At 42.9% G+C, this 25,186-nt stretch overlaps 1 protein-coding gene across 3 annotated transcripts in view; it reads right to left on the bottom strand.

Moving 5' to 3' along the window:
• Nucleotides 1-13,055: 13,055 nt before the first annotated feature.
• Nucleotides 13,056-25,186, bottom strand: part of UGT8 (UDP glycosyltransferase 8) — a 95,640-nt gene continuing 83,509 nt past the window's right edge. For all 3 annotated transcript variants that reach the window (XM_030192724.1, XM_030192726.1, XM_030192725.1), the window contains exon 3: nucleotides 13,056-13,207. In XM_030192724.1, coding sequence (XP_030048584.1) covers nucleotides 13,061-13,207 — 147 coding nt within the window. In that variant the 3' untranslated portion in view covers nucleotides 13,056-13,060. The remainder of the gene's footprint in view (nucleotides 13,208-25,186) is intronic.

Here is a 25,186-nt window from a genome sequence, read left to right as displayed (position 1 = left end):
AATGTTTCAGACACATCCATCTATTTGTTCCCATGATATAACTAAATTCTATTACTCTGTCACTGTATTTTAAAATGTAAGCCACACTGAATCCAACTTTGCTTGGGATAATGTGTGATATAAATATATTAAAAACAAATCCTTTATCCTCCACCTTTCAAGAGGATAGTGATGGGATAAGGAAAGTAAGTTTGGCTCCCTTGTTAAAGTGGACTAGATAGACTCACTTCCACTCTGATCAATTAAACCTTCCCCGCCCACTTTCTCCCTTCTCCAGCCACACACACTGCCTGTCCACTTTCTCCCTTCTCCAGCACCCCCCCCCCCCCCCCCGAGTGTTGCATCTTTATTTTTAATTATTTGTAACATTTGTATCCCACATTTTCCCACCGATTTGCAGGCTCAATGTGGCTTACATTTGCCGAAATGGCGGTAAAATGTGCTATGAAAGGGCTCAGGTGGTCTTAATGCAGGACTTCTCCGCACTCTTAAGTCATTTATAGCGCATCCAAAAAAATAGGGCATTTTTTATTTTTTAGGTTGTCTGCTAATGTCATTTGCAGTTGCCATGTGCCACTGCCGGGATTTAATGTGAACGGTTACCTATTGGCAATATACAAGGCCAACAATAAAATATTTGTCTGGGTTATTCTTGCTGTATACTGACTTGGGTGAATTTGTTAAAGGGTAGTAAATAAATCCTAATACATAAATTCAGGATATCAAAAATTTGCATATTTTAAATTTTTAATAAGAAGTTGCTATTTCATAACCGATTTGTTGGCAAATACTGAGACCTCGTTATGCCAGCCATTGAATGCTCACTGTGGCTATTTCACGAGTTCCACAGCATTTTGAGTGCTTAGAGGAAGATAGTTAATGCAAACTTTAAAAAATATATACATATGTGTTTTTTGTTTGTATTTTTTAAAATACTGTTTCAAGGTATTTTGGTGGCTATATACGGCCTTTGGTTGTTTAGGATTTTCTGTCGTTAACAGTTTGGCTTTTTTTTTTTTTTTTTGAGATTATAACACTGGACGGCTCAGACTTACCAACCACTTTGCGGTTTCTGCATTCTCCAAGTGCCTTATTAAGGAGTAAATCTTCACATCTGCAAAAGCTGATAGAAGGGCTTGTGCAAGTCTAGGTGCCCAAACCTTCTTCTCTGCCCGTCTTCTCCCTCCTGTGCAGCACCGGCAGTTCAGACTCAACCTTCTGCCAGGCTGCGTCGGGGCCTCTTCTCAGGCGCGTCCCACCTCTACGGAAAACAGGAAGTTGCAGTAGAGTAGGCGGGACGCACCTGAGAAGAGGCCCCGATGCTGGCAGAAGGTTGAGTCTGAACTGCCGGTGCTGCGCAGGAGGGAGAAGACAGGCAGAAGAGATAGGACTCAGGAGGGACTCGAGGGAGCAGAAAAAAAAGGGACGGTGTAAAAGCCGGGTCTGCGGGATCGTCCGGATCTATTAAGTACTACCTTAAGACTGGGGCACTTTGTTCCGCTGTATCCGTTTTTTACCTTCTGCCGAAAAAAAAAATTTGTTTGCACAGGGTGTATATATGATATAATGTATAAGCATGGCAAAACATATGCACAATATGAAACAGTATAAGTATGCAGTTTAAAATGTAAAATCAACTGTTTTGTACTTAAATACAGGTGTGCAAGGTGAGCGGAGGAGTGAATGTGTGAGGTTTTAATAGTAGGCAGCAGTGCTAGTGAGGTTAGCGGGCATTGCAATATAATAAAATGTTTTTGTGATAAAGAAAAAAAGACTGGAGTCTTTGTGTAGTTGATATTAAAAGTGACTCTGGAATTAAAAGTTATCCCCTGATTAGTAATTTTGGTATTTAATGAAGACAGCCAAACTTGTCGAGCTTGTTCCATAGCTAATTCAATTATACAGTCTGAGTTAATCAGATGTTCAGGCTTATAGGCGTTCCTCACTGTGTACATTTCTCTAATTCTAGACGAACTGTCCTGTACTGAGGCAAAAAATTATCTGTCCACATGACAGCTTTACTCTGAGAATTTATTTATTTATTTTCTAGTCTGACAACTACCATTTGAGATAGTTGATATATCAAGTGCATGATAAGCATAAACAATATGATAAAAATAAAAACATAAGACTATAGTCAGAACAATGGTCCATCTAGCCCAGTATCCTGTTTTCAACAGTGGCCAATCCAGGTCACAAGTACCTGGCAGAAACCCAAATAGTAACAACATTCTATGCTACCAGTCTAAGGGACAGCAGTGGCTTCTCCACACCTGTCTCAATAGCAGACTATGGACTTCTCCTCCAGGAACATGTCCAAACCTTTTCTAAACCCAGATACGCTAACCTAGTGGTTCTCTCCCATCGTACCTTCAGAGTACACTCTCATGGTTCGTCCTCCACCCCTATCCCGCTCTCTGTTGGAGTCCCTCAGGGATCTGTCCTTGGACCCCTTCTTTTTTCAATCTACACCTCTTCCCTGGGATCCCTGATCTCATCTCATGGCTTCCACTATCATCTTTATGCTGACACCCAGCTCTCTCTCTCCACACCAGACATCACTGCGGAAACACAGGCCAAAGTATCGGCCTGCTTATCCGACATTGCTGCCTGGATGTCCAACCGCCACCTGAAACTGAACATGGCCAAGACCGAACTTCTTGTCTTCCCACCCAAACCCACTTCTCCTCTCCCTCCACTCTCTCTCTGTTGATAACACCCTCATCGTCCCCGTCTCATCTGCCCGCAACCTCGGTGTCTTCGACTCCTCCCTCTCCTTCTCTGCGCATATCCAGCAAATAGCCAAGACCTGTCGCTTCTTCCTCTATAAGATTAGCAAAATTCGCCCTTTCCTCTCTGAGCACACCACCCGTACTCTCATCCACTCTCTCATTACCTCTCGCCTTGACTACTGCAACCTACTCCTCACTGGCCTCCCACTCAGCCATCTATCCCTCCTTCAGTCCATTCAGAACTCTGCTGCACGTTTTATCTTCCGCCTGGACAGATATACTCGCATCACTCCTCTCCTCAAGTCACTTCACTGGCTTCCGATCAGGTAACGCATACAGTTCAAGCTTACCACACCAAAACAGCCCTAACCCTCCTATGAAAATGTTGGATTATTTGTAGTAAATAATTAGCAGATTTTATACACACAGCTTCAGCTTTAGAAATGTTAATTTCTTTTCTTCATCTCTCTCATACACCCCAGAATAATTCACTGCTGAGTCACTTTAAAGTTGAAGTAACAAAACATCTGTTTACTCACAGTTTGTAGTTAGATTATATTCAGACAGGCTTATATAAACATAATACTATACATTTGGATTATCAGCTCTTTCCATGTGCTTAGATGGTAATGGATGCTCACACCACCATAGATCCTCTCAGCTTAGGAGAGATCATGAGCTGCATGTGCTGTGCCTAACCCCCACAGGAAGTTGCATGGGTGTGACCTCTCTAAGCAATTTACATCAGAGGTCACAGAGTAATCACAGAGAAAAAATTGGTGACAGGCAATGCATGTAAAATACAATACATTATTCCAACAAACCCCTTCTCATGCATAACTGTCATGCAATTATTAATTCACACAAAGTCCAAGCTTTATACGCAGATTCTCAAAACGTTCTCTGGGTAACGGTTTGGTCATGATGTCAGCTGTCATCTTACTGGTGTGACAATAGTGTAGACTGATGACCCCTTCTTTCGCCAACTCTCGCACGTTGTGGTATTTCGTTGCGATGTGCTTGGTGCGTGACTGAACCTTGTCATTCTGTGACAGTCTGATGCAGCTCTGATTATCTTCCATTATCTGGATTGGTCTCTGTTCAGCTATTCCAAAATCCAGCAAAAGTTTTTCAATCCACATCAGTTCTCTGCATGCTTCTGATACAGCCACATATTCAGCTTCTGTAGAAGACAGACTCACAATACTTTGTTTATGACTGGCCCATGAAATTTGTACATTTCCATACATAAACACATATCCACTTGTGGATTTATAATCAGAATGATCCCCTGCCCAATCTGAATCACAGTAACATATTAGTTTTGGATTACTATTGGCTGAAATCTTTAATTTACAATCAATGGTACCCTTTAAATACCTTACCATCCTTTTAACTGCAGTCCAATCTGATTTGGTAGGTGAGCTGACCCTTCTGCTCAAAATTCCTACTGCATTTGCTATATCAGCCCTGTATGTGGTAGTTAGATATAAAAGCTTACCTATGGCTGATCTATATTGGATGTTATCTGGTAAAGGTTCTCTTACTGTTTCATCCTTCAGAAAATCAGTGATCATGGGAGTGCTTACAACTTGGGCATCTTGCATACCTAAACTTTCAATAAGCTCATTTATTTTCTGCTTCTGGCTTAGAAGATAAGAACCATCATTTTGTTTCTCAATTTCTATACCAAGATAGTATGACACATTACCAAGTTCTTTTATCTCAACATTCAGGTTTAAATATTTTACAATGTCCTTGTACTCTTGCTCACTTTCGCTTGCAATGAGCAGATCATCAACAAAAGCTAAAATGTATGCATATTGTCCATTTCTGCACCTAGTGTACAAGCATTTATCTGCTTCACCTTGCTTAAATCCTAAATTTGTCAATATTTCATGCAATTTGTCATTCCAACATTTTGCACTTTGCTTTAATCCATAAAGACCTTTGTTTAATTTACACACTAGCTGTCTTTGTTTTGTATTTATGAAACCTGTTGGCTGTTCCATGTACAAGTCTTCAGTTATATCTCCATGAAGAAATGCTGTTTTCACATCAATGTGGTTGACTTGCATGCCTTTTGAGACTGCAATGCTCAGAAGTGTTCTAATTGTCGTGTGTTTCACTACAGGTGCAAACACTTCATCAAAATCTTCTCCATATTTTTGAAGATATCCCTTTGCGACTAATCTGGCTTTATACCTTTCCACTTTTCCTTGTGCATTCCTTTTTAACTTGAATACCCATTTGCATCCTATAGCTTTCTTGCCAGGAGGTAATTTTGTAAGAATCCAAGTATTATTTTTATCCAATGCATCAATTTCTTCTTGTGCTGCTTTATGCCATTCAGCAGCTTCTTCTGCTGGCATTTTCTCAATCTCATCCCATGTTAAGGGCTCTTGAGCTTCTGCTGACTTTGTTAGGTAAGACAGTCTTGGGGGTGGAACACCTTTGTTTTCCCTGGATGAGCATCTGACAACAGGTTGGTCTGACCTTTCCGCATCCTCTAAATCAGAGTCCTTCTCCAATTGATTCCCCTTCTCCAACTGTACTGTCTCCTGCGATGATCCTTTCTGTGTCTGCTTCCTCTGCCTGTTCCTCGTTAGATACAGATGAGTTGCTTTCAGACATCTGCCTTGGTATGGCATTTATATACACTGGCATGTCTATTATGGTTCTAGTTTCATATTCTGGATGATAAGGCTCATCTGGGATAATCCAGCCTTTATCAACCCTTTTGTTTTCATCAAAATATGTAACATGTCTTATGCCAACAATGCCAGTTTTCAGATTCAAAATTCTATATCCTTTGTGTCCTGGAGCATAGCCAACTAAAATGCCCCTTTCTGTTGTGGAATCCAGCTTATGCCTTCTTTGCTTTGGTACATGAGCATATGCTGTACTTCCAAATGTTCTTATGTGTGACAGGTTTGGCTTCCTACCATGCCATGTCTCATGTGGTGTGCGCTCAGCGCCTTTAGTTGGCATTCTGTTTTGTAGGTACACTGCTGTGAGAATGGCTTCCCCCCATAGTCTTTTAGGGAGATTGCTATCTGACAGCATACATCTGGTCATTTCCACAAGTGACCTAAATTTTCTCTCTGCAACAGAATTTTGCTCTGGTGTATAAGCTACTGTTGTGATATGCTGAATGCCTTCTTGTTCTAGAAATGTGCGCATGCTTTGTGAAGTGAACTCACCACCATTGTCGGTCTGAAGAACCTTTGGTTTTCTTTCAAATTTATTGCTCACCATGGCTACGTATTTCTTCAGCATGTCTGTGACTTGACTTTTTTCTTTCAGCAAATAGGCCACACAGTATCTAGAGAAATCATCCAAGAATATTAGCACAAATCTGTTATTTCCCAATGATGGGATATTAAACGGTCCACATAAGTCACTGTGTATTAAGTCCAGTACTTTATTACTCCTATTTCCTGTGTATGCAGGAAATGAGGGTCTCACACCTTTTTGAGTAACACAGTCTATGCATTTCTCCATTTTACCAGTACCTGCACTGATTTGAATGCCAGTGGCTAGTTGCTTACTGTAAAGATCCTGGATCACCTTAAAATCACGATGTCCCAGGCGGCGGTGCCAGATTTCCAGACTACATTTACCATCATTCTTCCTTACTTGCGCCATATGTGAGGCTTCACCTGAAATGCTCAGTTTATAAACCTCATTATGCATAAAAGCTTCAGCATACACTTCATCATTTTTAGAGATTGTGCACTTACTGTTTTCAAAATGAATCACAAATCCCTTCTTATCTAATGTAGATACACTAAGCATATTGCAAACTGCTTGGGGAATATACAAGACATCACTTACAGGAATTTCTTTAACTTCATTAGACACTTTGCATTTTAAGAATCCAATGCCTTTTGCTTGGATCTTAGCAGTCCCTGCGTTTGCAGTTTTAAGAATACCTTCTTCTGGACACATTTCCTGAAAGAAATCCTTACAATTGGTTAAATGGCATGTGCTCCCCGAATCCAAAATCCAAGTACTTTCATTTGAATTATTATTTACCATAGTCAAAGATTTTTCTACCATTAGAAAGCTCTTATGTTTATCATTGTCTTTTGTACATTTTCTGCTTGGAAAATTCTTTTGTTCCATTGGCTTAGGTGAGCTAGAGGGAGTGTTTTGTGTTTCCTTACACCATTTAGATACATGTCCCTCCTTTTCACATGAATAGCAAATCAGCTTGCCCTTAGGTGGAGTTTTCCCATAGCTCCGCCTTCCTCCATTCTTTGCCAAGAAATTTGTTTCATTTCTCTCTGACTGTCTTTGAGAACACATCTCCTCAGAATCATTAATTATGCATTCCTGCCTCAGTTTTGATGCTGCCTGTTCAAAAGATTGCCCTTCAATGGCTTCATTTACAGACCTAAAAACATCAAACTTCTTTGATAGTGAGGTAAAAAGAAATGCTCTTTTCAATGCATCACACATGGGAATTCCAGAAAGTTCTAACTTTTGAAATGAAGACATAAGATGCATAATGTGATCATTACATTTACTTTTATCCCTTAATTTGGTTTCATTCAACTCTGCCAACCAAATTGGTTGCTGTTTTGCATATGTAGTTGCATACATAGTTCTCAGTTTATATAAAATGTCCTTTGGTGTATCTTTTCCCTCCACTAATATGGCTTGTTTCTCTGAGCTTCCAAAAACATGCACTTCACATAATAGTTTGCATTGTCCCATTCAGCCATATTTTCAGCTGTTCTGTTTTGGTCTAAGCATATATTTAATTTCTTTGCTTGAAGGAGACATCTGAATCTTAGTTCCCACTGCTGATAATTAAATTCAGTTAATTTAGGCACCTTGAGAGAGTAGAAAAATGGTGAACTTCCTCCCTCAGCCATTTTCTTAGCCTTCTGTCTGGTGTGTGGGGGGAGAGAGAGACAGACTGAATCTTTCTTTTAAAACTTAAGAGAAAAATGTGGCTTTTTTACTGCCTGGTAATATTTCTCTTCTTTTTCAATTCCTGGCCCTGGGCCCATAACCCTTTTGTTGGATTATTTGTAGTAAATAATTAGCAGATTTTATACACACAGCTTCAGCTTTAGAAATGTTAATTTCTTTTCTTCATCTCTCTCATACACCCCAGAATAATTCACTGCTGAGTCACTTTAAAGTTGAAGTAACAAAACATCTGTTTACTCACAGTTTGTAGTTAGATTATATTCAGACAGGCTTATATATACATAATACTATACATTTGGATTATCAGCTCTTTCCATGTGCTTAGATGGTAATGGATGCTCACACCACCATAGATCCTCTCAGCTTAGGAGAGATCATGAGCTGCATGTGCTGTGCCTAACCCCCACAGGAAGTTGCATGGGTGTGACCTCTCTAAGCAATTTACATCAGAGGTCACAGAGTAATCACAGAGAAAAAATTGGTGACAGGCAATGCATGTAAAATACAATACATTATGCCAACAGAAAAGACAATGCTATAAATATTACAGTGGAACCTAGAGTGTTTCCCTAGGTGGTCCTGGAGTACCCCTTTGCCATTCAGGTTTTCAGGCTGTCCACAATGGATCTGCATGAAAAAGATTTGCATGTAATGGAGGCAGTATATGCAAATCAATGTCATGCATATTTATTGTGGATATCCTGAAAACCTGACTGGCAGGGGGATACTCCAGGACTGCCCTAGAACACAAAACTTACCACACCATAACAGCCCTAAACCACCTATCAGAAGACAGTGTTATATATATTACACTGGGCTCTAAAACACCAATATACCTACTATTGGGAAACTGGAACAAGCTGCACTATTACACATTCTTACATAGATGCTACATGCTGGCAGAATCCTTCACCCCAGTCACACATGCAGAACATGGACAGACCCTCATCTATCTATATAACATAAAAGTAGCCATACTGGGTCAGACCAATGGTCCATCTAGCCCAGTATCTTGTTTCCAATGTGGCCAACCCAAGTCACAAGCACCTGGCAGAAACCCAAATTGTGACAACATTCCATGCTACCAATCTAATGCAGAATAGGGAGCCACAAAAAAAACCCAAAACAAAAATTGAAATAGAGACCCCCTGCCCAAGGAAGCCAGGCTCTAAACAGTGCAATACTAGTTAAAAAAAAAAAAAAACAAAAAGAGGCAGAAATGCATTTTCTCCTGTACTTTGCAAAATAAAAATAGAAAAAAATGTACATTTTACAAAGCAGGTACATCTCAGTGCTTACAAAGTATTAAATAAAAATATTTTTCTACCTTTGTCTGGGAATAGTCTTTTTTCCATGTTCCATGAGTCAGCCTTACAAATTCTTTTCCAGGTTGACCTATTTCTTCTCTCGCCTCTTGTCTTCTTCCTTTCATTCTCTACATCTGTTTGGCTCTGATCTTTCATTTTATGTCCCCACTATCAAATAGCTGTGTTTAGAGCTGCCAAGTGATCCAGTTCCAGAAGGGAGATTTTTCAACCAGTCCTAGTATGAACTCACATCCCAAATTCATGTGGGATTTGCAGTCCCTGATTCTACCCATCAAAATCTGTGCTGCAGTACATTCAAAATGACTTAAGAAAATGCACTCGAACCCCTCTACTGTTTTCTCATTTGCTTTGGTCCCACTGTCTCTTTTGTTTTTCTCTGTTTCTTCTGCCTTTACAGGGTCTCTTGCCCATCTGACATTTCTTCTGTCTCCAAGTGCACCATCCTTTTTTCCTCTGCACCACTATTTGTCCTGTCTAGAATCTCCCTTCTGTGTTCCTTGTCCCTATCCTACCCCCAAGTTCAGCATCTGCCCTTTCGGTGTCCCCATCTTCTCCCTTTTTCAGCACATGCCTACCTGGTCTCCTCATCTCCCACTTTCTAGCATCTGCCGTCCTGGTGTCCCCCACCTCTCCCTTTTTCTAACATTGTCCCGTGTCCCCATCTTCCTGCTTTTTCCAGCATTACCGCTGTTACCATCTTCCCCCTTTTCCAGCATTACCTCTTTGTCCCCATCTCACTCATTTTTCACCATTGTCCCCATATCCCCATCCCCCCTTCCAGTGGTGCCCCTCTCTGTCCCTATCTCCTCCTCCCCTTTCCAGTAGTGCCCTCTGTGTCCCTATCTCCTTCCCCTCCCATGTGATAATCTTTGAATAACTGTCTATACTTATGGCTATGATTTCTGAACATGTGGTATGAATAAAGGACAAACTTTTAAATGCCCAGTTGGGTATATATGCTAATCTCAACTTTTTTAAATGTTTCAGACACATCCATCTAGTTGTTCCCATGATATAACTAAATTCTATTACTCTGTCACTGTATTTTAAAATGTAAGCCACACTGAATCCAACTTTGCTTGGGATAATGTGTGATATAAATATATTAAAAACAAATCCTTTATCCTCCACCTTTCAAGAGGATAGTGATGGGATAAGGAAAGTAAGTTTGGCTCCCTTGTTAAAGTGGACTAGATAGACTCACTTCCACTCTGATCAATTAAACCTTCCCCGCCCACTTTCTCCCTTCTCCAGCCACACACACTGCCTGTCCACTTTCTCCCTTCTCCAGCACCCCCCCCCCCCCCCCCCGAGTGTTGCATCTTTATTTTTATTTGTAGCATTTGTATCCCACATTTTCCCACCGATTTGCAGGCTCAATGTGGCTTACATTTGCCGAAATGGCGGTAAAATGTGCTATGAAAGGGCTCAGGTGGTCTTAATGCAGGACTTCTCCGCACTCTTAAGTCATTTATAGCGCATCCAAAAAAATAGGGCATTTTTTATTTTTTAGGTTGTCTGCTAATGTCATTTGCAGTTGCCATGTGCCACTGCCGGGATTTAATGTGAACGGTTACCTATTGGCAATATACAAGGCCAACAATAAAATATTTGTCTGGGTTATTCTTGCTGTATACTGACTTGGGTGAATTTGTTAAAGGGTAGTAAATAAATCCTAATACATAAATTCAGGATATCAAAAATTTGCATATTTTAAATTTTTAATAAGAAGTTGCTATTTCATAACCGATTTGTTGGCAAATACTGAGACCTCGTTATGCCAGCCATTGAATGCTCACTGTGGCTATTTCACGAGTTCCACAGCATTTTGAGTGCTTAGAGGAAGATAGTTAATGCAAACTTTAAAAAATATATACATATGTGTTTTTTGTTTGTATTTTTTAAAATACTGTTTCAAGGTATTTTGGTGGCTATATACGGCCTTTGGTTGTTTAGGATTTTCTGTCGTTAACAGTTTGGCTTTTTTTTTTTTTTTTTGAGATTATAACACTGGACGGCTCAGACTTACCAACCACTTTGCGGTTTCTGCATTCTCCAAGTGCCTTATTAAGGAGTAAATCTTCACATCTGCAAAAGCTGATAGAAGGGCTTGTGCAAGTCTAGGTGCCCAAACCTTCTTCTCTGCCCGTCTTCTCCCTCCTGTGCAGCACCGGCAGTTCAGACTCAACCTTCTGCCAGGCTGCGTCGGGGCCTCTTCTCAGGCGCGTCCCACCTCTACGGAAAACAGGAAGTTGCAGTAGAGTAGGCGGGACGCACCTGAGAAGAGGCCCCGATGCTGGCAGAAGGTTGAGTCTGAACTGCCGGTGCTGCGCAGGAGGGAGAAGACAGGCAGAAGAGATAGGACTCAGGAGGGACTCGAGGGAGCAGAAAAAAAAGGGACGGTGTAAAAGCCGGGTCTGCGGGACCGTCCGGATCTATTAAGTACTACCTTAAGACTGGGGCACTTTGTTCCGCTGTATCCGTTTTTTACCTTCTGCCGAAAAAAAAAATTTGTTTGCACAGGGTGTATATATGATATAATGTATAAGCATGGCAAAACATATGCACAATATGAAACAGTATAAGTATGCAGTTTAAAATGTAAAATCAACTGTTTTGTACTTAAATACAGGTGTGCAAGGTGAGCGGAGGAGTGAATGTGTGAGGTTTTAATAGTAGGCAGCAGTGCTAGTGAGGTTAGCGGGCATTGCAATATAATAAAATGTTTTTGTGATAAAGAAAAAAAAGACTGGAGTCTTTGTGTAGTTGATATTAAAAGTGACTCTGGAATTAAAAGTTATCCCCTGATTAGTAATTTTGGTATTTAATGAAGACAGCCAAACTTGTCGAGCTTGTTCCATAGCTAATTCAATTATACAGTCTGAGTTAATCAGATGTTCAGGCTTATAGGCGTTCCTCACTGTGTACATTTCTCTAATTCTAGACGAACTGTCCTGTACTGGGACTGATACTATTAACTGAGGCAAAAAATTATCTGTCCACATGACAGCTTTACTCTGAGAATTTATTTATTTTCTAGTCTGACAACTACCATTTGAGATAGTTGATATATCAAGTGCATGATAAGCATAAACAATATGATAAAAATAAAAACATAAGACTATAGTCAGAACAATGGTCCATCTAGCCCAGTATCCTGTTTTCAACAGTGGCCAATCCAGGTCACAAGTACCTGGCAGAAACCCAAATAGTAACAACATTCTATGCTACCAGTCTAAGGGACAGCAGTGGCTTCTCCACACCTGTCTCAATAGCAGACTATGGACTTCTCCTCCAGGAACATGTCCAAACCTTTTCTAAACCCAGATACGCTAACCTAGTGGTTCACAAACCTGGTCCTGGATGCACCCCATCCAGTCAGGTTTTGGGGATACCCATAATTAATATGCAGAAAAGAGATTTGCATGCACTGCCTCCACTGCACGCAAATATCTCTCATGAATATTAACTGTGGATATACTAAAAACCTGACTGGCTAGGGTGCCTCCAGGACCAGGTTTGGGAACCACTGTGCTAACCGCTGTTACCACATCCTCTGGCAAAGAGTTTCCGATTTTCACTATTCATTGAGTGAAAATATATTTCCTCCTATTTGTTTTAAAAGTATTTCCATGTAACTTCCTTGAGTGTTCCCTAGTCTTAATATTTTTTGAACGAGTAAAAAATTGATTCACTTCTACTCATCCTACACCACTCAAGATTTTGTAGCCCTGTCCATAACAAGAGCTACAAAGAGTAACCAATAAGAAAGCAGTATAATTCAGTCCGATTTTCATAGTAGAACAAAGGAAAATGAATGCAAATTCATTAGGCCCCCTCCCAAAAAAATGTTGAAAAAATACATAAATGCATCACAGCAAGGGAAAATAGCTTGCGATTCATGTGGCATTTTCTATCCAAGCTTTCTACTGGTATATAAATAAAATCTAGAAACCTCCTTCTGAGCGTTAAACATCAGGTTCCATACAAAGAAATCTAACTGGTGTTCAGTGTTTAGGATTTGAGACAAATTTTGGAACAGCAACTAGTTCAGACTTACCTCCACAATACTTGTTGAGGAAGTCTTGCCAAAGCATTTGCTAATTTGTTCCCTATATCTTCTGACAAGTATTTCACTCCGGCACCAAAAGAGACCAGAACAAAGCCATGTGCCCGACTGTCATCCACCCACTTTTGAAGGTCCTTGAAAAAATGAAATTGCAGTCAGCATTATAAAGAGCGGGAAGGCAAGGAATCAAGATTTGGATCAAAGTGTAGAGAATTAATTAAATCACATTCAGATTATGAATCCTACCGTAGGTTATCATGGCTAACAATATTCACTGCTTGATGTCACCACCTTCTTGCTCTATCAACTGTCCATAAGTTTGGCCTATGAGAAGTTTGCTCTGAAAGATGAGCTGAAGATGGGGTGATCATGCAGAGACTGAGTGTCAGGGAATAGAGGCAGGACAAGCAAAGTCAGGTATTGAAGGCCACTTCATAGGCAGCAGTTTACAGAAAATGTTCCCAGTCTAATACAGAGTCATCCAACACAGTGCACGATGTATTAGAAGAGTAAAATGCAATATTAAAACTAGTCATCACCAAAAGAAACATAACAATAAAACCCATTATAAATACAAAACATAGAAACACAGCAGATCACAAATCAGTAATTCATCCCTACTTCAGCACAGAAGGAATTCAGAGAAGTTCTGATGACGCTGCTGTTGGACCTTTTCAATGTTTCTTTAGAATCTGGAGTGGACCCGGAGGACCGGAGAATGGTGAATGTGTTTCCTCTCCACAAAAGCAGAAGGATTAAGTGGGAATTACAGACCTGTTAGTTTGACCTCTGGGTGAGTAAATTAATGGGAGGACTGAGAGGCATTTAGAGTTGAATGGACTGCTGGAACCAAGGCAGCCCACACCATGTATTAAAAATTAGTGGAAAGAAGGCCAAACGACAGCCAGAATGGTTAAAAAGTAAGGTGAAGGAAGCTTTTAGAGCTAAAAGAACAACCTTCAGAAAATGGAAGAAGGATCCGAACAAAGATAATAGGAAACAGCATAAGCCCAGGGAACAAGTCAAATGTAAAGCGCTGATAAGAAATGCAAAAGGAGACTTTGAAAAAAATTGCTTTAGAGGTAAAAACATAGGTATGAGAATCAGTTGGGCCACTAATGGGCTCATTTTCGAAAGAGAAGGACGTCCGTCTTTCGACAAATCGGAAGATGGGCGTCCTTCTCCCAGGGACATCCTAATCGATATAATCGAAACCCGATTTAGGACATCTCCAACTGCACTCCATCGCAAGGACGGCCAAAGTTCAAGGGGGCGTGTCAGAGGCATAGCGAAGGCGGGACTTGGGTGTGCCTAACACTTGGACATCTTTGACCCATAATCGAAAAAAACAAGGACGTCCCTGACGAGCACTTGGACGTTTTCACCTGGACCTGTTTTTCTTATGACTGAGGCACAAAAAGGTGCCTGAAATGACCAGATGACCACTGAAGAGAAATCAGGGATGACCTCCCATTACTCCGCCAGTGGACACTAACCCCCTCCCACCCTCTAAAAACATCTTTCAAAATATGTCGTGCCAGCCTCAGATGTCATACTCGGGTCCATGACAGTGCATGCAGGTCCCTGGAGCAGTTTTAGTGGGTACTGCAGTGCACTTCAGACAGGCAGGCCCAGGCCCATACCCCCCTACCTGTTACATTTGTGGAGGGAACAGCGAGCTCTCCAAATCCCACCACAAACCCACTGTACCCATATATAGGTGCCTCCATTCACCCGTAAGGGCTATGGTAGTGGTGTACAGTTGTGGGTAGTGGGTTTTGGGGGAGGGGTTGGGGGGCTCAGCATACAAGGTAAGGGAGCTATGTTACTGGGAGCAATTTATGAAGGCCACTACAATGCCTCCTAGGGTGCCCGGTTGCTGTGCTCGCATGTCTAGTAGCGCTATAGAAATGATAAGAAGTAGTAGTAGTAGTAGCAGCAGCAGCATGTCAGGGGGACCAGTGCACTACAAATGCTAGCATCTCCCATGACCAAATGGCTTGCATTTGGCCGTTTTTGACATGGACGTCTTTGGTTTCGAAAATCGCCGAAAGTCAGAAACGTCCATGTCCAGGGACGACCAAATCTAAGGACGTCCAAATTTAAGGATTTGGACGTCTATGACGGTATTTTTGAAACGAAAGATGGACGTCCATCTTGTTTTGAAAATACGGGCTTCCCCGCCCCTGGATTTCACCATTTTGCAAGGACGTCCAAATCGTAACTTGGACGTCTTTCGATAATGCCCTTCCACATGATCCACAGGTAAAAGGGGCAGTCAAGGACAAGGCTAGACTACGAGGCCCTTTTACTAAGCTGCACTAGACATTAAAGCATGCCTATCACAGCAATAATGGCCTAACATGGGACATTCCAAAGATTTCAGCATTAGTTTTGCCATCTGCACATGACGTTTTCAGAGAGGCATAACAGGCAAAGAATGGCTGTGTAAGCGCTATTCAACCAGCATGCTGACATTAACGTACGCTAACTGAAGAACTCTGACCGGGAGGGAGGGGGAGGCGATTCTCCGGGCCCGGCCTCCAAAAGGGGACCGGTGCCAGAAGGTTCTAGTCCCAGCACACAGGAGGAGGAGAGTGACAGACAAAGGGAGAAGCAGACGCAGGAAGGCAAGGGGACGAGGGCGGGCAGCAGCTGTGGCAGTCCTGCTCCGGGCCCAGTTCTGTCTCTTGGCAGTCCCGTCTCTGAGTTAACACGGGAGCCCTTACTGCCTGCTTTTCTTACTATACTCAGTCTGTGAAGTGAACAGGTATTGAAAATTCAAGAAGAATGCCAACAGCAGCTACAAAAAATGCTCACCCCCACTGGATGAATACCTACCTCTAAGTTATTAATACATGGGGAATAGGGACATCAACACACGATAACTACTGGATTCTGCAAAACTTCATGTCTAAAGGAAACCAATTAATGAGTACAATTTTGGCTGTTCCAGAAGTGCTGGGCAGACTTCTATGGTCTAGGGCCCTGAAAATGGGAAGGACTGATCAAGATCGGTGGGGGGGGGGGGGGAGGAGGAGGGGACTTCAACGAGAACTCCAGTGGTTGGGAAGTAAGGCCAGTACCAGGTAGACGTCTAAGGTCTGTGTCCTGAAAATGGCAGACAAATCAGGATCAAGAATGTGTAGTTTATATCACATGATCATATCATATGCTATGAGATCTTGCCAGGTACTTGTGACCTGGATTGGCCACTGTTGGAAACAGGAAGCTGGGCTTGATGGACCTTCGGTCTGTCCCAGTATGGCAACACTTATGTACTTATGAGTATGGGTACTGCTGTGCACATGTTGTACATCTTAAGGTGGGGAGAGGGGGGGAGAAGACATCTTAAGGCAGAAATTAAACAGTAAATTGTTGGACTGTTGAATGCGATTGCATTGTATATAACTTCCTATTGATGTTTGGCATGGTGACATATTGCCAACTGCCCTGTTCATAATGGCAGTTTTGTATCATGAAGGTGGATGTGGCTCTGGCTGCCTTCTTGGCCAGACTGGATGGACAATGTGAGTTTTTATCTGCCGTTATTTACAATGTTATCACAACTTCGCCCCTCAATTAATTCTCCAAACCCCAGGTCCAAACTAGCATTTCGCCGAAAGCTATGCCTTGAAGTGGGTATAAATTCTGCCAGTGAAATTTATTGAATAAAACAAGCATTTCCATTGCAAATTACTGAATGTATGTGTACTTCAAAGGTCCCCCCAACCCCTCTTGAACTGTATATTACTCCCTTTGTTTGGTCTGCAGGCTTGGCCTGTAAGCACTCAGATCTGCTGTCATCAACATAAGTTTTATTTCTCCCTACTGCCTGTACATCGAGTGCACGAGCTTTATTTCTTAGTAAACAGAAAATATTGTTGTGCACTTCTGGTAAATCACATGACAAAGACAAACACATGAGGAACAGAGGCTATCAGGCTCATTTTTGAAAGAGGACGTCCATCTTTCGACACAAATCAAAACATGGACGTCCATCTCCCAGAGACGTCCAAATCGGTATAATCGAAACCCGATTTTGGATGTCTCCAACTGAAGTCCGTCGCAAGGACATCCAAATTTCAAGGGCGCGTAGCGAAGGTGGGACTTGGGTGTGCCTAACACTTGGACATCTTTGACCCATAATCGAAAAAAAGCAAGGATGTCCATGACGGACACTTGGACGTGTTTTATTTACGAATAAGGCACAAAAATGAGCCAGAGATGACCAGATGACCAACGGAGGGAATCAGGGATGACCTCCCATTACTCCCCCAGTGGTCACTACCCCCCTCCCACCCTCAAAAAACATCTTTAAAAATATGTTGTGCCAGCCTCAGATGTCATACTGAGGTCTATGACAGCGCATACAGGTCCCTGGAGCAGTTTTAGTGGGTACTGCAGTGCACTTCAGACAGGCAGACCCAGGCCCATACCCCCCCCCCCTACCTGTTACATTTGTGGAAGAAACAGCGAGCTCTCTAAAACCCACCACAAACCCACTGTACCCACATATAGTGCTCCCCTTCACCCATAAGGGCTATGGTAGTGATGTATAGTTGTGGGTAGTGGGTTGAGGGGCTCAGTACACAAGGTAAGGGAGCTATATTCCTAGGAGCATTTTATGAAGTCCACTGTAGTGCCCCCTAGGGTGCCCGGTTGGTGTCCTGGCATGTCAGGGGGACCAGTGCACTTTGGTTTCGAAAATCGCCGAAAGTCAAAGACGTCCATGTCTAGGGACGTCCAAATTCAAAGATGTCCTTGGTATTTTCAAAACGAAAGATGGACGTCCATCTTTTTTCGAAAATACAGGTTTTCCCCGCCCCGGATTTGGATGTTTTACAAAGACGTCCAAATCCAAAACAGACGTTTCTTTCGAAAATGCCTCTAAGTGGCCCATATATGGCAGACAAAAACTGATATAACCTTGATAGTGAGCGAGACTGAGGACCCCTCCAAAGAAGGAGATGTTGCTCCACAAATATGTGCATAGGGAACAGGGAAGACAGGTGTTTCATACAACTTGTTTGTTTGCTGTTGCTGCATGGTGGGATCATGCTTTACAGATAAGGGATTAACCAATGGCCACTAAGCGTGCATGTGAACACATGCAGGAGAGGATGGTGGAATAAAGGAAATTGCCAATTTTGTATAATAGAAAAAAAAGTAACATATGTGTAATAGAAAACAGGAAAATCCTTATAACATAGTAACAGTAGATGACAGCAGAGAAAGACCTGTACGGTCCATCCAGTCTGCCCAACAAGATAAACTCATACGTGCTACTTTATGTTTATAACTGATCTTGATTTGTATCTGCCATTTTCAGGGCACAGACCCTAGAAGTCTGCCCAGCACTAGTCCCACCTCCCACCACCGGTTCTGCCACCCAACCTCCGCTAAGCTTCTGAGGATCCATTCCTTCTGAACAGGATTCCTTTATGTTTATCCCACACTTTTTTGAATTCCGTTACCGTTTTCATCTTCACCACCTCCCGCGGGAGGGCATTCCAAGTATCCACCACTCTCTCCGTGAAAAAATACTTCCTGACATTTTTCTTGAGTCTGCACCCTTCAATCTCATTTCATGTTCTCTAGTTCTATCGCCTTCCCATCTCCGGAAAAGGTTCATTTGCGGATTAATACCTTTCAAATATTTGAATGTCTGTATCATCACCCGTTTCTCCTTTCCTCCAGGGTATATATGTTCAGGTCAGCAAGTCTCTCCTCAAACGTCTTGTAACGCAAATCCCATACTTGCAGTTTTTCTTTGCACCAATTCTTTTTATATCCTTAGCAAGATACGGCCTCCAAAACTGAATACAATACTCCAGGTGGGGTCTCACCAACGACTTGTACAGGGGCATCAACACCTCCTTTCTTCCGCTGGTCACACCTCTCTCTATACAGCCTAGCAATCTTCTGGCTACGGCCACCGCCTTGTCACACTGTTTTGTCACCTTCAGATCCTCAGATACTATCACCCCAAGATCCCTCTCCTCATCTGTACATATCAGACTCTCACCCCCTAACACGTCTCCTGTGGATTTGTACTCCCTAAGTGCATCACTTTGCATTGATTTTTAATTGCCAAACCTTAAGACCATTCTTCTAGCTTCTGCAGATCCTTTTTCATGTTTTCCACTCCCTCCGGGGTGTCTACTCTGTTACAAATCTTGGTATCATCCGCAAAAAGGCAAACTTTACCTTCTAACTCTTCGGCAATGTCACTCACAAATATATTGAATATTATCAGCCCCAGCACCAATCCCTGAGGCACTCCACCACTCACCTTTCCCTCATCTGAGCAACTTCCATTAACCACCACCCTCTAGCGTCTGTCCGTCAACCAGTTCCTAATCCAGTTCACCACGTCAGGTCCTATCTTCAGCCTGTCAAGTTTGTTCAAGAGCCTCCTGTGGGGAACCATGTCAAAAGCTTTGCTGAAATCTAAGTAGATTACTTCGATAGCACGTCCATGATTCAATTCTCCGGTCACCCAAAGAATTCAATGAGATTCGTTTGGCACGAATTACCTTTGGTAAAACCATGTCGTCTTGGATCTTGCAACTTATTGGCTTGCAGAAAATTCACTATCCTTTCCTTCAGCATCACTTCCATTACTTTTCCAATAACCGAAATGAGGCTTGCCAGCCTGTAGTTTCCAGCTTCTTCCCTATCACCACTTTTGTGAAGCGGGACCACATCCGCTCTTCTCCAATCCCACGGAAACCTCTTCCGTCTCCAAGGATTTATTAAACAAATCTTTAAGAGGACCCGCCAGAACCTCTCTGAGCTCCCTCAATATCCTGGGGGGGGGATCCCGTCCGGTCCCATGGCTTTGTCCACCTTTAGCTTTTCAAGTTCTTCTGTGAACGGTGCTATATCCACTCCATTCTCATATGTACTTTTGCCAGTCAATCGGGGTCCTTCTCCAGGATTTTCTTCTGTGAAAACAGAACAAGTGTATTTAGCAAATTTGCTTTTTCTTCATCATTATCTACATAGCGGTTCGCAGCATCTTTCAGTCTTCCTCTTTTCACTAATATACCTGAAGAAATTTTTGTCGCCCCTCCTTACATTTCTAGCCATTTGTTCTTCTGCTTGTGCTTTCACCAGACATCTCTCTCTCTCTTGGCTTCTTTCAGTTTCATCCGGTATTCCTCTCCGTGTTCCTCTTCTTGAGTTTTTCTGTATTTCATGAACGCCAACTCTTTAGCCTTTATTTTCTCAGCCACTTGCTTGGAGAACCATATCGGTTTCCTTTTTCTCTTGCTTTTATTTACTCTCCTTACATAAAGGTTTGTGGCCATAGTTATAGCTTCTTTCAGCCTGGACCACTGTCCTTCCACTTCTCGTATGTCCTCCCAGCCCATCAGCTCCTTTCTCAGGTATTCCCCCATTTTACTAAAGTCAGCATGCTTGAAATCCAGGACTTTGAGTAGCTGCCCTCCACTTCAGCTCTCATATCAAACCAAACTGTTTGATGGTCACTGCTGCCCAGGAGGCACCCACTCGGACATTTGACACACTGTCCCCATTTGTGAGCACCAGATCCAGTGTCACTCCCTCCCTCATGGGTTCCATCACTATTTGTCTGAGCATAGCACTTTGGAAAGCATCCACAATCTCTCTACTTCTTTCCGATTCTGCAATGGAACCTTCCAATCTACATCCGGCAGATTGAAATCTCCCAGCAACAGCATCTCTCTCTCTCCCAATTTTTGAATATCTGTGATCAGATCTTTATCTAGTTCCTACAACTGTGTCAGAGGTCTGTAGACAACACCCACGTGGACAGAGGTTCTATCCTCTTTTTTTAAGGTAATCCATATCGCTTCTTCCTTTCCCCAAGTCCCTGTCATTTCAGTCGCTGCGATATCATTTCTCACATACAGAGCTACTCCTCCACCTTTATGACCATCTCTATCCTTCCTAAATAGATTATAACCTGGTATGTTTGCATTTCATTCATGGGAACCATTGAGCCATGTCTCTGTGACTGCAACAACGTCTAAGTCTGCCTCTAACATCAGGGCTTGAAGGTCATGAACTGACTGCGAGCATTTGTGGTCATCGTTTTCCATCTATATTTCAATGGCATTTTTCTCTTCTGTTTAGTTTCACTTCCTGCTGTGTTGGTAAGAAATAATTTGCTAAGATTGTTGTTTTCATTTCTCTCTTTTCTACTGTCGCATCTTGTCTTTAGCTGGGGATGACCACTTGAAGTGAACTGCCTCCATATGCCACCCCCACCTTCTAGTGTAAATGCCTAGAAATATGTTGTCTGAATTTCTCCCCAAGGATTTTTTTCCTGCCACAGTGAGATGCAGACCATCGTTACAATATAGGCTTTTGTTTTTCCATGTATTTCTCCATCCTCCTATGTACCTAAATTCTTCTTAGTGACACTAGACTTTGAGCCAGCTATTGAAATTCTCAGTACTTTGCAATCTTTTCTCTCCCTTTCCAAAGGTAGGTAGGTAGTACTTCAGAGAAAGCTATTGTTTGTATCAAAGGTTTTAACCCCTCTCCCAGCTCCTGAAAAGTACATAAGTAATGCCACACTGGGAAAAGACCAAGGGTCCATCAAGCCCAGCATCCTGTCCACGACAGCAGCCAATCCAGGCCAAGGGCACCTGGCAAGCTTCCCAAACGTACAAATATTCTATACATGTTATTCCTGGAATTGTGGATTTTTCCCAAGTCCATTTAGTAGTGGTTTATGGACTTGTCCTTTAGCAGAGTTTAAAAAGGGGTTAGATGGTTTCCTAAACTAACCGCCTTCACCACTTTCTCTGGCAACGAATTCCAGAGTTTATGCGTTGGGTGAAGAAACATTTTCTCCGATTTGTTTTAAATTTACTACACTGTAGTTTCATCGCATGCCCCCTAGTCCTAGTATTTTTGGAAAGCGTGAACAGACGCTTCACATCCACCTGTTCCACTCCACTCATTTTATATACCTCTATCATGTCTCCCCTCAGCCGTCTCTTCTCCAAGCTGAAAAGCCCTAGCCTCCTTAGTCTCTTCATAGGGAAGTTGTCCCATCCCCACTATCATTTTAGTTGCCCTTCGCTGCACCTTTTCCAATTCTACTATATCTTTCTTGAGATGCGGCGACCAGAATTGAACACAGTACTCAAGGTGCGGTCACACCATGGAGCGATATAATGGCATTATAACATCCTCACACCTGTTTTCCATACCTTTCCTAATAATACCCAACATTCTATTCGCTTTCCTAGCCGCAGCAGCAGCACTGAGCAGAAGGTTTCAGTGTATTATCGACGACGACACCCAGGTCCCTTTCTTGGTCCGTAACTCCTAACGTGGAACCTTGCATGACGTAGATATAATTCAGGTTCTTTTTTCCCACATGCATCACCTTGCACTTGCTCACATTAAACGTCATCTGCCATTTAGCCGCCCAGTCTCCCAGTCTCGTAAGGTCCTTCTGTAATTTTTCACAATCCTGTCGCGAGTTAACGACTTTGAATAACTGTGTCATCAGCAAATTTAATTACCTTGCTAGTTACTCCCATCTCTAAATCATTTATAAATATATTAAAAAGCATCGGTCTGAGAGTCACGTGGTGCAATGAGCTGAGCAGCTGTGTCTAGCTGGAGCTTGAGAGCCCTCGCCCTGTTAAAGCTGGAAACCGCTCCATTAACTTTAATTACTGAGGCTGTTAACCCTAACTTCTATGGACAAATACCTCAATAAAACTCCAGGTGGGATGACACTTAGAGCTGCAAAAAAGGAGAAAGATAAAAGCAAGCTCGTCACCCCGGAAGCCAAGATGGTGACCGAGCAGTCCTTCTCTGAGTTACAACTTGTGCAGCTAACAGAAGCAGTTGAAAAGGCTTGGAAACCTAAATGGGAAGCTTTCGACCAAAAATTGGATCTGTTTCACACAAAATTAGAGGGACTAGAGACTAGAACAGAGGACCTTGAAAAGAGTCTCGGCCCTAGAGGATGATTCCCAGGGTTACAGCACAGACTTGCTTGTGATCAAACAGCAATTGCAGGAGCAAGCAGAAAAATTAAGACTTAGAAAATCGCTCTCGGCGGAATAACATCCGAATAGTGGGCCTAGCAGAAAGCATACCTGAACGAAACTTGGTGCCATGGCTGACGGATTGGCTGGCTAAGGAGCTGGTGCTTTCCGATTCCTTGGTACCTGTGGTGATAGAGAGGGCGCACAGAGTAGGCCGCAAATCAGACCTGCAAAATAGGCCGAGAGTGATAGTAGCAAAGCTGCTTAATTACCGACACAAAGTTGAAATTCTAAATGGATTCAAAATACATCGAGCGGACTTAACCTAAGAGGGACAGCATGTTTTGATGTTTCAAGATTACTCTGTGGGAGTACAAGAGCAATGGAGAAAATTTCATCCCATATGCGCTAAGCTGGCACAGAAACAAATAAGATTCACACTTCAATACCCAGCACACTTGAAAATCCATATCCAAGGGCAGTGGCGAGTTTATAAATCAGTTGTAGATGCTAAAACAGCACTGCAAGAACACAACATTATTGAAGAAGACTGATGTGTTTAGTAAGTGCTGTTGGGCATACGAGATTTGAACAAATAACTATAGTGAGTGGTGAATAAATCAGAGTCCAGGGCGAGGGATTTCTGCAAGCCAGGTGACTCTGTGCATCGCCAGGCCTCGGCCTGGAGATGGTTGGGGGTCTGAATGTGTGTTTGGGGATTGGGTTTGGGTTTTGTTATTGGTTTGATATGGAAGTTGGGGGTGGGATTTGGCATGCAGCATGGTGTTAGTGTTATGATTGTGGTCATAACCCCTCTCAAACTTACCTTTTTCCTGGTGGTCAGCTTAGCTGCCTTCTGTTTCTTTTGTCTGTCCTGAGCTGGCTCTCTCTCTCTCTCTGTGCTGGCAGCTTCCAGCAGCATGACTCTAATGGTTTCACTTTCCTACAGCTGTGTGTGTGGACTGAGTTAGCTCTACCTCTCTTTGGGTGTACTGGCTTCAAGTGCTTCAGGGTGCTGCATTGGTGTGGGTTGGGCCTCTATGGGTTTCAGTGTGCTCTCTGTGTTTCAGGGTGCTGCCTGGGTTTAGGGAGTGTGACATCATATGGGAGGGCCTTGATAAGGAAGTGGTGTTCTTTCCTTCAGGGCCTTTGCAACGGTTGTGTTTGCTTTAGGTAGGGTGGTGCAGTGTGCACTTCTGACTGTGTCTAGTTTCCATGCTTGCTTTTGCTAAGGTCCAGGTTAGTGTTAGTGCAGTGTGCACTGGCGCCTGTGTGTTTAGCTTTCCTGTTTTTCCCTTGTGGTTCCCCTGCTTTTCCCTCTTGGTTTTGGAAGCATTTCTTGTGTAGGGCTTTGGAAGCTCTGTTGCTGTTAGAAGTACTTCTGGGTTTGGTGCTGTTAGAGGCACTTCAGTTCGCTGTGAGAAGTTCTCCGGTAGCTTGGTGCTTAGTGGCACCTGGGATAGGTTAGTGCGATGGTGCACTGCTGTAGCGTGGGGGCTTAGGAAGCTCCTTTGCTAGCTTGTGTATTTAGTTCCCTGCTCTGTTAGTTTAGGGCTTAGGAAGTCCCTTTGTTGAGCAGGGCTTAGGAGCTTCTGTTTAGTATAGGGCTTAGGAAGTCCTTTTGTCAGTTTACTGTTAGGAACACTCCTGCTGGTTTAGGGCTTGGGAGCACTTAGATCAGTTAGGTTTAGGAGTACTTCTGTTTCCAGTCCTGGTCCCTGTGTCATCCGGTAAGTCCTGCCGGACACTCGAACCCAAGGGCTGAACCCTTGGTGGGGGTAGTGGCCAAGTGCAGGTGAAGCTGTACGGACCAGTCCAGTGTGCTCCAGTCCAGTGTGGTCCGGTGTGTGTTCCAGTCTGGTGCGCTCCAGTCCAGTGTGTTCCAGTCCTGTGTCCTCCAGTCCGGGGGATTCCAGTCCAGTGTGTTCCAGTCCTGTGTCCTCCAGTCCGGGGGATTCCAGTCTGTGTGTTCTGGCTCGCTGAGCGGTGCCTGCAGTCCCTGCCGGTGCGCTTGCCCAGCGTTGGTTGATGGGTTTTGCATGCTGCTGTCGCTCCTCGTCAGCAGCCCAAGGGCTCACGTTTGCTCCAGAGCCCAGCCCCGCGGGCTCT

The sequence above is a fragment of the Microcaecilia unicolor genome, chromosome 2 (assembly GCF_901765095.1).
Source record: "Microcaecilia unicolor chromosome 2, aMicUni1.1, whole genome shotgun sequence".
Taxonomy (NCBI): domain Eukaryota; kingdom Metazoa; phylum Chordata; class Amphibia; order Gymnophiona; family Siphonopidae; genus Microcaecilia; species Microcaecilia unicolor.
This window is presented reverse-complemented; position numbering and strand designations above follow the sequence as displayed.